Source organism: Acanthaster planci, linkage group LG01, assembly GCF_054643075.1.
Source record: "Acanthaster planci isolate LZ-2023a linkage group LG01, COTS_SCS, whole genome shotgun sequence".
Lineage (NCBI taxonomy): Eukaryota > Metazoa > Echinodermata > Asteroidea > Valvatida > Acanthasteridae > Acanthaster > Acanthaster planci.
The window spans coordinates 7241705-7256927 of NC_141777.1; the positions used below are offsets into that span (position 1 = coordinate 7241705).

Consider the following 15223-nt stretch of genomic DNA (forward strand, 5'->3'; position numbering starts at 1 on the left):
TATGGACCCGACATCCTTGCTTTTATGTACCAAAACCTAAAAGCAAGGATGTCGGGTCCATAAGGCTTTTGATATTGTTTCTCCCCAAACCTCATGTTAAATAGCCTGAAGCTGAATTCGCTTTAGAATCTCCCCCTCCCCCCCCCAAAAAAGCTGGATATGCCGCTGGTTAGGGTACAGGGATAAATGAGCAAACCTGCATTCATTCACCAAGGCGCGCTTTCATTATCCCATTATTGATATCTGGTTTACCATTTGCAAACGTAAATGATTTAAATATTGTATTCTCAGAGCTTCCCAATATTCTGTGGGGGAAAATCACAAACTTACTCAAGTACAAGAACACGCCACCTGGTTGGTAGATGTCTTCAATCATGGTAAGATGTAAATTTGGATGTTTGGTTTGCCCTGTCACAGCAAAATGGCTTTGGTGTGACTGCACTTTAATACACACACACAACTGTACTCTGCCAAGTCATCTCATCTTTTTGTTGGGGGGGGTCACCTGAACACCTATGCCTTAATGCTCAAAAGACAAGCAAACTGTGCCATGCTCTTGTCACAAGTTCATTTTAATTCAACAATTAATAATTATAACAATGTCATACTGCCCATTGATAAGACAACTCCCAACCACAATCTTTGGTCAAACTGTTTCTCAACATCTACAGCCATGACACCGGTAATATCTTCTGATCCATTACTAAAAGCATCGGCATATTCTGGAGTAACAGCACTATTACTCCAACGTTAACTTCTGTTGCTACGTACTTTTAAAGTTGCAGGGCCACTACAATAGAATTTACATCTTGACAAATTTTGGGTCGACTTTGACTTAGCTTGATAACACCAGTAGCGTCAACAATTTATAGAGAGTCAATCACATTGACTTCACTAGTAATGCCTCCCATAGCAACAGAGCATCATTTGCTATACTAGGAAGCTGAAGTTGCTGATGTGTCAGTTTTAAAATAACTAAATAAGGAAATACAAAAGATCTTAGTGGTTGGAAACTTAATGCAGTAAGACAATCAGGAATACATTTACTTACAAAATGGTCAATTTGGTTCATTTTGTTTTTCTTTTGGGTTAATGGACTTGGACCAAAAACGACGACTAAAGTCCTTGAAATGGGTGAATTGCAATAAAGTACAAGGTATTAGAAATTGTGTGCCATTAAGGCATTCAATACACTAATATCACAAAATTAATACCTTGGATAAGAAAAAACTCTTTGATAATCAAATAATACAGATGAAGTATTTTCCTGACTAATTATTTTCAAATTCTACCATATATAGTGATCACCCTTCTGGGAATAGGGACTGATGTTAGACCATATGCACAATCCTAGATTTCTGTCAAGCTTATACACATTTCTACATGCTTTTTCTAAACTCGTTCCATACTTCAAATCTAAGGCATTAAAATATACCATGACACAGTTTTAAGTAGCAAATCGTGACTTGGTATAAACTGACTGAGATACACTTCATTATCTGACACTACCACTGTCCACTACAATTATCACTTTACCCATTTGGCACCTTGGAATGTGTTGCTTTGGGAATTTCCTGTTAAAACCCTTAAACACAACCAAAGCCAAGCATATATTTCACACAGACTATCAAGTACATGTACATGTATGTGTTTGAGATTTAATACTTAACTCACTCCCATACCACATTTTCGCAATCAATCAAGTGACAGGAAAATAAATTCTTATCGAGTTTGAGAGGTAAAAAAAAGTCAAGCTAATGATGTGACAAAACATCCAAGGATGTTGATTTGTACATTACTTATTGCCATGTTGGCTCTAGATTTATCAAATATAAGAAACCACAAAAGTTTAGAAACCAAAAATTGACTTACGGCGGATTTAAACATCTGCAGAGAATTTGTTTCAATTAAAGAGAAAGAAAAATTTTAACCACAAAGAGCCAAAAGCAAGTTTTATCTCTAAAATGGAATTCAATATGAATATTAATACAGACACTAAACTGACTATAACTGGTGGACAATGGTCCAGTAACTCAGAGTCAAAACTAAAATGACTGGAAAACCATAGCAACACGAGTGAAACAATTTCATTCCCCTTAAAAAAGTCCATGCCAATATGAAATTATTGCTCAAGTGTCATTTAGATTTTAGTCTGGTGCTAGGCACCAAACCAGATAGCACAGGGTTAGACCTCATGTACTGAAAGGGTGCTTGATGTTTGGCCAGTTTTTGAAATTCTCATGTTTAACATCAATTCCTCTAGTACAGTGAATCTGCCCTTTCGATACACCATTGTTTAAGCAATCAGCTATTCTCACTACTATGAGAATATATTTCCAAGCTATTTTATTGGCATCAGTTTTCACGATTGTCTAAGTTACTTTATGTAGCTCACGTTGCAGTGAGTTCTTTTACATGAAAATTAACCAGATAAGCCATTTACAGCACGCTAATATGAGCCATCCATTCCTTCCCATCATTCTCACGAGTGCACAAACTGTGCGTTAGGTGAAAGGGGGGTGGTAGGGAGTTAGCCATGCTTTCCAAATTTCAAAATATTAAAAATGACGACAATACCCAGAGTAAATGACGACAATACCCAGAGTAAATGATGACAATACCCAGAGTAAATGATGACAATACCCAGAGTAAATGATGACAATACCCAGCATAAATCACAATTTTTGTCCTCTTCAGTTGGTAAGCAGGGCGGGGGCAAGAGTTCCTGTTGTACCATTGTGAAAATGAAAAGCAAATTGATGACCCCTTTGTTATCAAACAGCTACTCAACCTAAATGCTGCAATCGCAAAGCCTCGACTTCACATCAAACCATCAACATTTTGAGAAGCAAACCAATGGTGTATCGTTGCTTTGTTTCACAAACATGGAATAAAAACTGCCAAACCCACATACAGTGGGCACCAAATTATAATTGACCCTAGTATATCCATACAGCAAGGACCCATGGTATGTCACAGGATACACTCAAAATTTGACTTCTCACTAATTGGACCTAGGGAACCTTGGTCTGGACAGGTGCCCCCTATAACAAGGTGGCCACTATAGGCACGTTAGTCCACAGATGTAGCATGCAAATTTGTACTAGAACTGTAAAACCTACAACTGAATGATTTCTACTTTACCCCTCTCTACAGCTATGACATCTACCAGGATTATATTGCATTTGATACACGTAGGGTACACGAGTTAGGGAGTTCCAACACCATAACTCAAAATACACAAGTATTTTGATCCACAGAAATAAATGTCTACAGTAATGCCATACATTGTACGAATGAATGACATTGTTAAGTATTGCTCAAGGTTTAGTTAAAAAAATCAGCACAACGGATGTGATGCTATTGCTACATGTTTGTATTTACTATCCATACTCGGCACTGAATCTGACAGTTGCAGGGGAAAGGGCATGTTGTTTCAATGTCTAAACAATCCCTGATGCTTACCAATCTGGGTCTTCCCTTTTCCAAAACCAAAACCTTTCCTTAATTTCAAATGGAAATGATTGCAAGCTGTTTCCCCTCTATATTTTCTGGAAAAACCACGAAATATGTGATTACATATCTCAGTTTATCACTTTGAAATGTCTTGAAGGTGCACATACTTGAACAGTTCCCACACTCTCTTTCATGTAAAATGAATTTGTTTCCAGTATTTATACATTACAGCTATCCTTTCAAAATGCTCATCCTAGCAATTGTAACCATGTTGTAATGCCAACATTAAACAATGTGTTAGAAAGGGTTAAAGCTTTAGAGAGGAACCCCTGAGAGAGATGTACCCTGGGTATGGTCTGTCTTACGGGGGGTTCTCTCTGAGTCAGTATTTCAATTGGTGTGATGAAATAAAAACTCTATTCCAACCTCTGGTAGATATGATTGCGAAAATGTCTCATTCAACACGATTGCTGGTGACACGCCGAACTCTAGGCCAAGCAGTACAATCGAAGTGAAGTTACCTACAAGTCAATACTCAAACACATACATACATGTACTTGTTTCTACAAAAATTGCACCACCAACAAAGATTTGAAATGATCAAGACTGGACATCTTGATATTACCTCACAGGTAACCATGTAAACTTTAAGCATTAAGTATAGACCATCCTAAATAAAGGCACCGCTCCATGTACAATATGTAAAGCATGGCAAAAGACAAATGTTGTTTTAATGGATGACCCAAATGAGGAAAATGTCAAATTTCACGAACAGACAAGTTCTTTTTATTCTACCGGATGTGACTCCACATTTGTACAAGTTGACTTACAATGATATGCATGTTGTTTAGGATCATCGATTTGAAGAGCAAATCCACAGATGACTGGATAGAACATGTCACAGCTTTTGATGTATATGATGTGAACCAAATTCCAGTATTTTTCTATTGACATCTGTGAACATTCTTTAGGCTAACCCAAATCTTTCCTCAAATGATATTTTAGTCATAAATGGCTTAAATTTCAAATGACACTGTTCTGTAGTAAAGGACCACTGTTAATTTGCAGTTGATCAAGTCACAAGAATGTGGATGTGAATTGAAAATAACCAAATAGAGAAATCTTTATGTATAATGATTGGCACTGGTTAAATCTACTGTCAAAGTTAACATCTAAATAAAGAATGATACGCCACAATGGACGGATAACCACAATGCTAAACCTAGTATGTATGTGATCACATCAACACTCACCTGTTCCAAGTGGGTTTTCTGGTCTCTTGACGTGGCTACTACACTGAAGCGAACAAATACATGTCTCTTTCTCAAGACTTGTGTTGTACGTTTGTTTCTACTAGTTTACTTTACAATTCTGGTCTGGGGCTGAATTCATTACGACGTTGTCCAAACATGTTCAGTAAGGGTGGAAATATCAGAGAGTTCATCACACAATGTTTGCTGTTTCAAACAGAAGTGTACCAATTACCAATGCAAAAATAACAGTAGCAAAGCATTTCAAGTAATGTAGCTTACATTAATTACACATTTACAACTAGCTATGTAGATACATATATTATTTACTTTAAAAGACTATAATTACAATAAACACAAGAAATTCACCAGTCGGGTTGTGATAATATGCCAGTCTCTCTAAAATGAGTGAGCTTTACTGCTTTAGTACAACAGGCTTATGGTCGCCAGACTCAGATCCTCCTAAAAATAACTGTACTGGTTTCAAAAGGATTGAATTACTGGGTAATGGAATTACATCTCTGACAAAATAAAAAACTGACTTCAAACCACACACAAATTGTTAGTGTTGTCAATAAAAAGCAAAAATGTTACAGATCTTTCAAATATAAATACATCTTGAAGAAACATAAACCATAGAATTTGTATCACTAGAGGAATTTACTACTGGAACCTAGTATCTTCATTTTAAATACAGAAAGAGAAAATAATGTGGTTTTGGGACACTAGGCTATCTTCAGTCACTACCAATGAGGGGATCAAGCAGGAAAAAAGTTTCAGTGCACACACAGACTTGAGTATTCCAGGAAAACCAACCTTCCAAATAGGGCTAAAATCAAACCTACAGAGGCTCTTTCAAATGTTGGTGATGGTAAACTGGGTAGAATCAGACTCTACACAAATCAAGCCAAATGCTTTCAAACACTTTTTCTATGTGTTTCTCTTCTTGAAACTTTTTTTTTTCAAATGTCTGCGAGACCTTTATCGTATATGAAGAAGAAATGGTTGGAAAAGCCAGAGTAAGTTGGATTTAGCTCAGCTATCAAATCTCGTCTTGTGGTTTCATGCACTGCACATCCTATTCATTTTAAATTCAATTTTCTTGACAAATTTCCTCTTTGTTTTGAAGTCAGTTAAACATTATGTACACACACAAGTTTGCTTTACTAATCTTAGTTATACATGTAGGTTCAATTTTTATGCCAATAGGTAACTCTTCACAGTCCTGAAGCTACGACTTACCAAGCAAAGCCATCAGCTTATATTACAACTGACAAAACCCTGCTTTCCCCCCAAAATCCCCAAATTACAAACCACACCTTCCACATGACTACACCAGTTTTACAACAAGGTTTCTTACTATATATACATGATGGGATAGGAGACTTGTATGGCAGATGCAGTGAAAAATCATGAGAATGATGCAACAATGGTGCCTGGTTAAAAACAGATGCAGAGAGTCGGTTTGAGAATGGATTTCCTGGAATTGGTCAAATCAATAGAATGAAATACATGTACATGTCTTTCTACTGGTGACCAGGGTTGGGAAAGGAATGTACACGTAGCCTTAGTTGAATTTACAAGTCAAACTGAAAGAACTGCCCTAAATGATAAAAAAAACATGCTTGGGCTACAACTCGTATGAATAATTAGGAAGAGTGAGGTTGGAGGAAATCAAAATAGTCACAAAATAATCACCAGAGGATTTGAGGGTCCCGCAGCAGCACACCAGGGTCTATGGTATACATTTGTGTCTTCCTAAAGGAACTCCTTAAAATACCCATTTCTGTGTTCCATATTAACTTTTAGCAGAAAAACCTTAATGAGAATCTTGGCATTTTCTCAATTGTTTGAAAAATCCTGATGAAAAAATCATGAAATCAGAAAAAAATTGACAAATCTCACCCCTGAACTACTGTACTAACGCAAATTTGAAACTGGATGACTTGAGACTGACTTGTGGAGACTTGATTTATAGACTGTGGTGGAGTAGCATGAACTGAAGAGGGGGGTATTGATGTGTTTTAGCTTCAACTGCTTAACATCACAAAAGCCAGAGTCTTCAGTACAATGAGTAATGGATTTGTAAGTTTAATCTGAACCAGACACTTATAAATATCTTGACCATTCCATCCCAAACCTAACTCTCTGTCTGAAACCAAACTATTCTCTTGCCCATTCCCTGTTGTTTGAATATACAGGTAGAAATTTACCGGCATCAAAATTCTGAAAATAAAAACAAAATGGGTCAAATAAATGTCGTATAGGCTTATTTATTCATTTAACCTGACAATTCAGGAAATGGTTTGTTCAGACTATTTTCTACCCAGCACCACTCGTATCTAGAGACAGACTGTAAGATGCAAACAGACAAGGCCAAAAGCACATTGAGCCTCCAGATCAAGCCAAGAAGACAGGAAACAACAGGTGTCTATTTGTCTCATAGCTTTTCCTTTATCCCATACGATGTTATTTGTATACAGGAAAGCATGCTTTGTGATCTCATTTCCAAGAATGCTGACTGAGTAGCCAATTGACAGTGTACATGTATATGTATTAAATGACTTGCGTGGTGACCTGTCAATGAATGCTGATTACTAAAAATGAGAATGAATCAACCCATGTCACAGATGACCCATGAAGAATTCTCCACATTATGTTTTATGTATTGTTGTTGAGAACGTGAAAAGGGAATACTCATTGGCAACTTTCCAAAATAAAGGCAGCTTCTGACAAAATTCAACTCAATGAAGCTAATTCACAACCACTTGGCTTGGGACGAATGTTCGTGTCACCACATGCATTCATGCAAATGGCTGAACTTGTTATTGAAACAGTACGCAGCAATGCAAAGTGCATGACATCTCAACAGGATATCGTTTTCCAAGCGAATCCTTCCAGTGTTGGCAACAGCTTTTTGAAATTTATCCCTCAACTTGCATTTCAAGCGCAGCTAGATTTTACAGCTCAGTTTTCACAAACTGAGTATGACAGGTGCTTAAATATTAGACATGCAAAGATTTTGTTTGGCAGTTAAGGCAGTGCTCCACCATTAACCACTAACATTGCTTTCGTTTTTAGATGCCTGTATATTTTCCTATGCCAAAAAAGGTCAAGAGCGAGCGTAAGAGTAAGTGAGGTTAGTTGCTATATGTATGGCTGTATGTTGTTTTTGAAACCTAAAGGTTCAAGCCAAGAGAAAAGTCCAAGAATATTCCCTGAAATACGTGAAAGAAAGCATCAACAACTGAATGTCTTCAACCTTTTCAAATAACTGGAGGCTCCTCGACTTGTTCCTGCACTCCTTTTATATCAACACTTAGTAAATCATCTATGAAACAAAAACAAAGTGGTAAAGACAAACAAAATCAACAGAAAAACCCAACACATTGATGACACAAATACATTTGTAGCCATTTCATATAAATGTACACACAAATACATTCAATGGGCAGTGGACCTTTTTAGGTAAGCAACTGGGAAGTCATCACAACGATCAGAGCTGCAGACCTCATCCTTTTAAATATTGAACAACCAACAGGGGATAACAAAAAAAACCAGATCCAAGATTATGTTACAAACTTACCTTGTAAGTTATAATTTCATAGTAACGGTAGACTCTGCTTCATACTCTGTTTCTAAAGAGCTACTGATTTCATACAACCATGTACCATGCTTTCACTAAACACTGCCACCAAGTCTCCTGGATTACAGTACCTTTCTATTTTATACAATTCAATTAACTGCAGTTTACACTAGAATGCAAATAGAACACTGACATTTACATCCGTTTCTGAAAAAATACACAGGAAATGGCTGGTAACCAGGGTGCAGTTCAAGCCACAGTGACGACATATTGGTAGCAAGGAAGGATCTGTTTATGTTACAGAGGCTGGAGGAGTGTTGATTGGTCAGTAGTTACCTGTCTGACGTCGGCTGGAGAGGTTATCATGGCTTCCCACTCGCCCACGCTGACCGAGTTGGATTGGAGAGCTGGCCTGATGGGGTGAGAACAAAACAACAATGCTATTCAATTAAACAGGAAAAAACTGGAGTATCAGGATATGGTGCTCAATTCAGACTTCGGAATCGGCTCATTTCTGTAGCCCGTGGTCTACCTTCTTGTATACATGTACCTGAGCAAGACAATCAACAGCATTGAACTCTTTTGATTACTTGGATAAAATGGGAGCTGATCTTAATGTGCAGAAGTTAGAATGTCTCTCTCCCACACTGATTGCACCTATGTTGATTATACTGCTTAGTTTTTTCCACCTAAAATTTGTAGCAAACGTTATTCTATAAGTTATCAATTATTAATAAAGTAAAGCTGGTCTTCATATTTTGGTTTTATTTAATAATTTAACCCCAAGAGAGAAAATTTGGAAATGTTAAAATACAATATCAAGAATCTCCAATTAACTTAAAAACCATGAGCTCTATGGATGAGTCTTATCAGACACATGCATAAGTCCCTGACAGATCATTTACCAAATAAAACAGGAACAAACATGAATTAACTTCCCATCTGTAGTCCAAATAAAACCTGCTTTCGAAGTAGAGCAGGGAGCAGATAAAGTTGTGAGTACAGCAATTTTGTTGGACGTTGGGAAGTCTAAGTTCTACTTACATCATCATTTGCCCGACTGGTGAGGACTGACATGGAGCTAGCTCGTTTCATGCTGTAAAGCAAGGAGGAAGGCAGGGAATAGGATATATTAGGATTAAAATCACTCATTAGTGGTTAAAAATTACATCACTAACATGCAGAAAGAGTTCATATCTTGCAAGAGACTAAGCAAGCTGTCTTGACATAAAGGAATAAATCTTCAACTTCAATGGATAGAAGTTCCAGTTCACTGGTTGAGTCTGAGCTAGCAGTCAGCAAAATTGTTTGATTCTGACTAGCTCAAACTCGAGTATGCTTGGCCAATGGGTTCTGGAAACTTCAAATAAGCTGCAAGACAAATGTTTCTTAAGAAACTCATTTGAAAATCAGAAAAACTCAATGCATTTAAATATTAGTTTGGCTGGCAACTTATTTTTTGCTTAGCAGACATTTTTTGTTACGCAAAATATCTGAGTCATGTGCCCTTATTTCTGTTAATTACTGGAATTCCACCAACAGGTTCAATGTCCATATATACATGTAGCCCGGTAGGTTGTCACAAAAAGAGGTGACTTAATCTAACTGCAAAATCATTTTGAAGCATATAACATCATAGGTTCAAGAAGTACAAAATAAGACTGAGATTAGGACATCAAATATGCTAGAGATATTTTGTGTCAGAGAACATGTACCTATGTCTGTATATAAAAATCATCAAAATGCTGAAACAATTGTTGTCGTATACAATAAAGAAAATGTAACACTTTAAAGCAAATACCAGCTTGCAATAATCACATTCAGACTCAAAAATATAAACATGCACTACAATAACTGTGCCAAAATAAATACAAAAATGAAAACACAAAAACTTTGTCTCAACAGGAAAACAAGTAGGGGCAGAAAAATCAATAACTCATATTAAGAGCAAAACTAGTCAAAACTGATAACTTTGACAGAAACAAATCAAAATTTCAAGAGCACATCAGCAAACATTTCTAAGAATTTTCCCTTCATAAAACTTAGTATGATCTGCACGTAATATGTCATAAGTTATCCACAAATTTAACCCTGTAACATGCATGACGCAAGGACAGTCATTCCTCATTCCTAGCTCGCTCATGATTCACCACTTCAAAGACCAACCTGTTTATCTTTCTCTCCTTAATGTATTCTTATCAGAGCAACACGCTACTGTAAAACCATTGCATGTATACCCACTACATGTTCATGGACATCCTTTAACAGCCTCTAATTTAGCCGGTAAGGCAGATGATACAATCCCTGGCTAGGGCCCAAGACATTCAAGAAACATCAGTCAACAGAAACTTGGCAACTTACTGGGTCAAAATGGACAAAGTGATTGGAACCTTCATCAAGGGGCAGCTGATTACATTACAAGGGGTTCTCATAGGAAAGCTTTGCAAAAGCGCCTTCTTGCTTTTCACTTATCATTTCTTTTCTATCTTTTTCACGCTACCCGTAATGTAATCTGCACATTTGATTTTACATGTGTTTCTTATTACAAACTCTGAATGTTAGCCTATTTATGCATGTACACAGGTACATATATGTTTATTACGGTACCAACTGAATGAAAAATAATCATGAAGAAACATTTCCACATACATGTACATGTATGATGAATACACTCAATACAGAACATGCTTTCACATTAACTGTGTACATGTAATGTTAATGAAAGGGAAATAATCTTCTAATAGCAGAAATTGCTCAATGACAGGCTGTCCCTGTGACAGCGGGGTTGCATTCTAAGTTTCTGATACAGCAACGTTGGGTATCTCAGTGAAAAAATTCATTCGCTGAATTTTCCTGATGTGCCTCTCATCCCTCAAAAATTTGTACTGCAAATTTGCCAAAAGTTTAAAAAGGGAGAGGGTGCATTTTGAAGAAGTTGTTCCATTTCCATTCAAACATACCCAAAGCATAAACCTTTGAAAAAAAAATATCACACTGAGAGTAGCATCATCTCGTACTTCAATATAATCATGGGGGTTGGGGGAACAAACTGATAGGGGAGGGAGGAAAATCTTTGACACCCTTAACTCACAAGCATTAACCACTTCCACTGAGAAACCCAAGCCAAAAAGCCCATGAAACCCAGGGCTTAGATTAAAAACAAATAACTACCAAGAATATGAGCAATTTCTGCATCTTAGCTACGACTCTCACAGTGCACTTTTGTCTTTGTGCATTCCAGAGGTATCAACAAGTATTTACACAGCTTGTAGCACAGTGGGTGAGGCACTATATGACACAAAGGGTTGTACTAGAAGTGAAACACAGGGTGATACTAGTACCTCTATAGGAACGGAGAGACTTCTAGAAACCTGTATGTAGTTACTTCTACGCAAACTGAGCCAGGGTTTACGGTGAAATGGGATAAACAAATAGGACAAGAGACAAAAAAGAAACATTTAGGATATCAAAGTATGATCAGTGTGTTCCCGTGTGGAAATGAGTTAACATATGAAGAAAAACTGAGAGAGATCTTTGTGAGAACATTTGGAATGTGCTACGAGTAATTTCATTCAAAGCAAATTTTCTTCTCTGCGCTAAACGTCACGTTGCTGACATTTAACTACTCTATAACATAAATGTATATCTAATTTTGTGAAGAATGTATGTTATTTTCATAAGCTCAACTGTTACCCCCGAGGCCTTTTGACAGTGGAACCACAAGAAAAAATCTGCAGCAATATGACTGGATCTAAGAACGTTTGTCAAATGGAAAATACTGCAATACAATTTTTATGACACTCCATCTCTTGCTTGGATTTCTTTTTTCCTAATTATCAGTCTCCAACTCCAACTGTAAAGGCTGGACAATGTTGGCACACAAACCGAAAGTCCATTATCTTCTGTCTTCAGTTCTGTATCTAAAAGAAAATCCTTCGGTTTTGAGAATCCCTAGGAATGAGGGAGGTGCAGATGCATGGTTAGGTTAGATGGGTGCTGCAAGCAAGATACTGCCATGCAAATGAAATCATGCAGTTAGACGCTGGGCACAAGACCTTGATTTGAAATTCTGTCCTTTCAATCAGTTTGAATTCCTAACTATTTATGATTTGTTTTTAGGCATTACCCAAGTGCAACTAATAGAAAAAGTGATTTGATTTGATCAAGGAAAATATTTGCTCCTGTCGGTAGTTGCCTTATTTTTAATGTATCCTCCACGGGTGTCACAGGCGGGCGGGGGAGTGCTTGCCCCTAGCCCCCAAAACTTGAAATTAAAAGGGGGAAGAAGGAAAAAACAAAAGAAAAAAAAAACATCTAACACTGATCCCCTCCAGCTGTTAATTATTTATCATTTGTTAGCTGATGAGTGCTTTGCCCCCCTGGGGAAAAAAGTGGTTAGTACCCTCCTCCCCCCCCCTGAAAAAATCCTGGTGACGCCCATGGTTTGCTCTCTACAGAAATCTTGACTTTGAAATGTAATGCGCCAATGTCTTTACAGTGAACAGTGCTCAGATGCTTGAGTGCCACTAAAGCATTGAATAAAATCCTTCACATAATTTATTTTAGCACTGTGCACAACTTTTCACAGCAAACAGGAAATGGACTTCTCTTAACCCTAACCCTTGGCTAGAAACCCCGCCAGACACATCAGACTGCATCATTTGTCAAAGTGGCTTGCCTGCCCAGTATAACAAGATCCAATGGGTCAACCCTCCCTAGGGCCAAACAGCCTGAGAGCCTGTGGTTGCCAGTCACCACAAGATCCAACATTGGCATTGTTCAATTGGACTAGCTCCAATTGTGTCAACATGGCCAGTTTGTTCGGCTGCTGTTGATTGCCAAGTGCATCAAAGCATACCAGACTTTTTCGCCTGATGTTGTGTCTGGCAGGGTTAGGGTTTATCTTTTCAAAATCTTCTCCTTACAGCACTGTACCTTACATCCCATCCGCCTATCTATAGATGTGCCCATTGAAAACAAAGTTACAGCATATTATGCTTTGAATAATCAGAACATCAATACGTTCTGAAAGCTTGGCATTTGTATGGACTATTGAATAACTGCAGTCAAAACCACTCGACAGTAACAAAATTGGGAATTAACCTAAAAAAAAAAAAAAAACCTCTCACAGCTCTGACAGCAAGTTCAAAGTAATACACTTATTTCATTGTGGACTTTTTCCAATCAATTTGCACACCTATGTTATCAAGAGTCTGTACTTTGAATACTGTGCTGCAGGTTTCCATTTTTTTTAAGTAAACCAATTTTTGGACCTGAGTTGGGGAACAGTAAAATCACTGATAGGACCGGAACACTGGTTCATAACATTTTTTGGAGGGGGAAATTCTAAAAATACAGCCATGAATAGCTCCTTTTGTTACCCTTTCCCCACATCCTGGAGCACATCTGCGTGATCAAAAATCAAGTGCATGTACACCTTGCTACCGTATACGAAAGATAAACTTTCCACTGAAGGCTCTACAGCTCTAGCACTGTGCAAAATACATGTGAAGCCCTAACAATTCAGTAGAAGATTAATTTCCGGTGATGCCACGATAAACTTAACAGATTGTAAGTTTACACCACATGATTTGCTTTTTGTGAAATTGGTGAAGAATTTGATATCAATTATCCCCTCCAAACACACACAACAGTCATGACAGTGTTTTTTCATCAAACAGTTCTTGTGTCCTAAATATTTAGCCTACAAATACCTAATCAAGTGTTATGTTCCCAATAAAAAACATTACCATCAGAAGTGAATCTAGCACCAAACCTACAGTACGAAAGAATGAATGAACAACAAATGGATTCTCACATTTAATTGGAGACTGTCTTATGTAAAGGTTGTCGGACAGGCCAACCTTTTTTAGAGGGGAAACGAGGGAGTTTGGGCAGCATTGGGTTATAGTACAAAATGCCAAGCATTCCACACATCCAAGACAACATGCAGAACAGGCATACAGTTAGAACAGACCATGCAGAAAGAAAGAATCTAAGACAGGGGTGGTGTGGGAGAGTCAGTCTTGGGCATGTTGGATGGAGTAGCACACTTCCTTTCAAATGACTTAAGAGATTCTGTATTCTAATAAGCCACATCGCAACAAAGTTGACAACTTTGGTAGCTGTTGAAACAGGTGATCATACTGGTAATTGTGAGTACATTCCTGAACTGATGCACTGTGAACCAATGGTCTAACATAAGGTAACAAAAATCAAGTGCAAAGTACATTGTACGTCCTAAGAGTGAAATATTTGGAGATGACCAAGTTGTGACAATTCTGTAAAGTCAAGCACCTCTGTTTTATTTGCATTTTGAGTTAAAGAAATTTAAAGCTAAATGTAATGTACAAGTGGTTTCTCCTTTTTTAACAAGCTGCAATATACGCGCCAGTATTTACTAAACGGAGAATGTAACGCAATTACTAGGGTTTTGATGCCTGTGTAATCTCTGTTTCCCCCCCAAAAAAAGCCTACCTATGGTACATGTATCGGTACATGTACGTTTAGTCAGAAATTTCTTCACACTAAAAACTTGAAACAGAAAATCTTAACAAAAAAACCCAACAAATTGATATTATGTTGGTCAAAAATATGGTTCCCTGGTAGGCATCCCACGCTCTCACTGTTCATTAAAAATTCATCACAGAGTTTAGGAGGAAATTGCACGATTGAAGAATGTTAGAGCCAGCCACTATTTCTTCACATGAGACCTTCAGTGGAGCATGACGAACGTACATGTATTGCAAACAAAATCATTTCTATCTTAACCCCAAAAGTTTTGACAATTTGTTGTACTTACATGTAAATAAAACAATGGGGCAGGCAAATTGGTAGCAAGACAATTTAAATTCACTGAATGCAAACTAAACATGTGGTGTACCCATAAATTAAAAAAAAAGAATATAAACAGAGAACAAAATACAACTCT

At 37.4% G+C, this 15223-nt stretch overlaps 1 protein-coding gene across 18 annotated transcripts in view; it reads right to left on the reverse strand.

The window, feature by feature from the left end:
* Positions 1 to 551: 551 nt before the first annotated feature.
* Positions 552 to 15223, reverse strand: part of LOC110988507 (kinesin light chain-like) — a 52201-nt gene continuing 37529 nt past the window's right edge. For 8 of the 18 annotated variants that reach the window (XM_087132614.1, XM_022252120.2, XM_022252111.2 and 5 more), the window contains 3 exons: positions 9337 to 9388; positions 8629 to 8704; positions 552 to 8037 (listed from right to left, as the gene is read on the reverse strand). In XM_087132614.1, the coding sequence (XP_086988740.1) occupies positions 7973 to 8037; positions 8629 to 8704; positions 9337 to 9388 (193 nt within the window). In that variant the 3' untranslated portion in view covers positions 552 to 7972. Of the gene's footprint in view, positions 8705 to 9336; positions 9389 to 11633; positions 11689 to 15223 lie in introns of those variants that run through there. The other 10 variants (XM_022252184.2, XM_087132625.1, XM_022252164.2 and 7 more) reach the window with 6 other exon arrangements.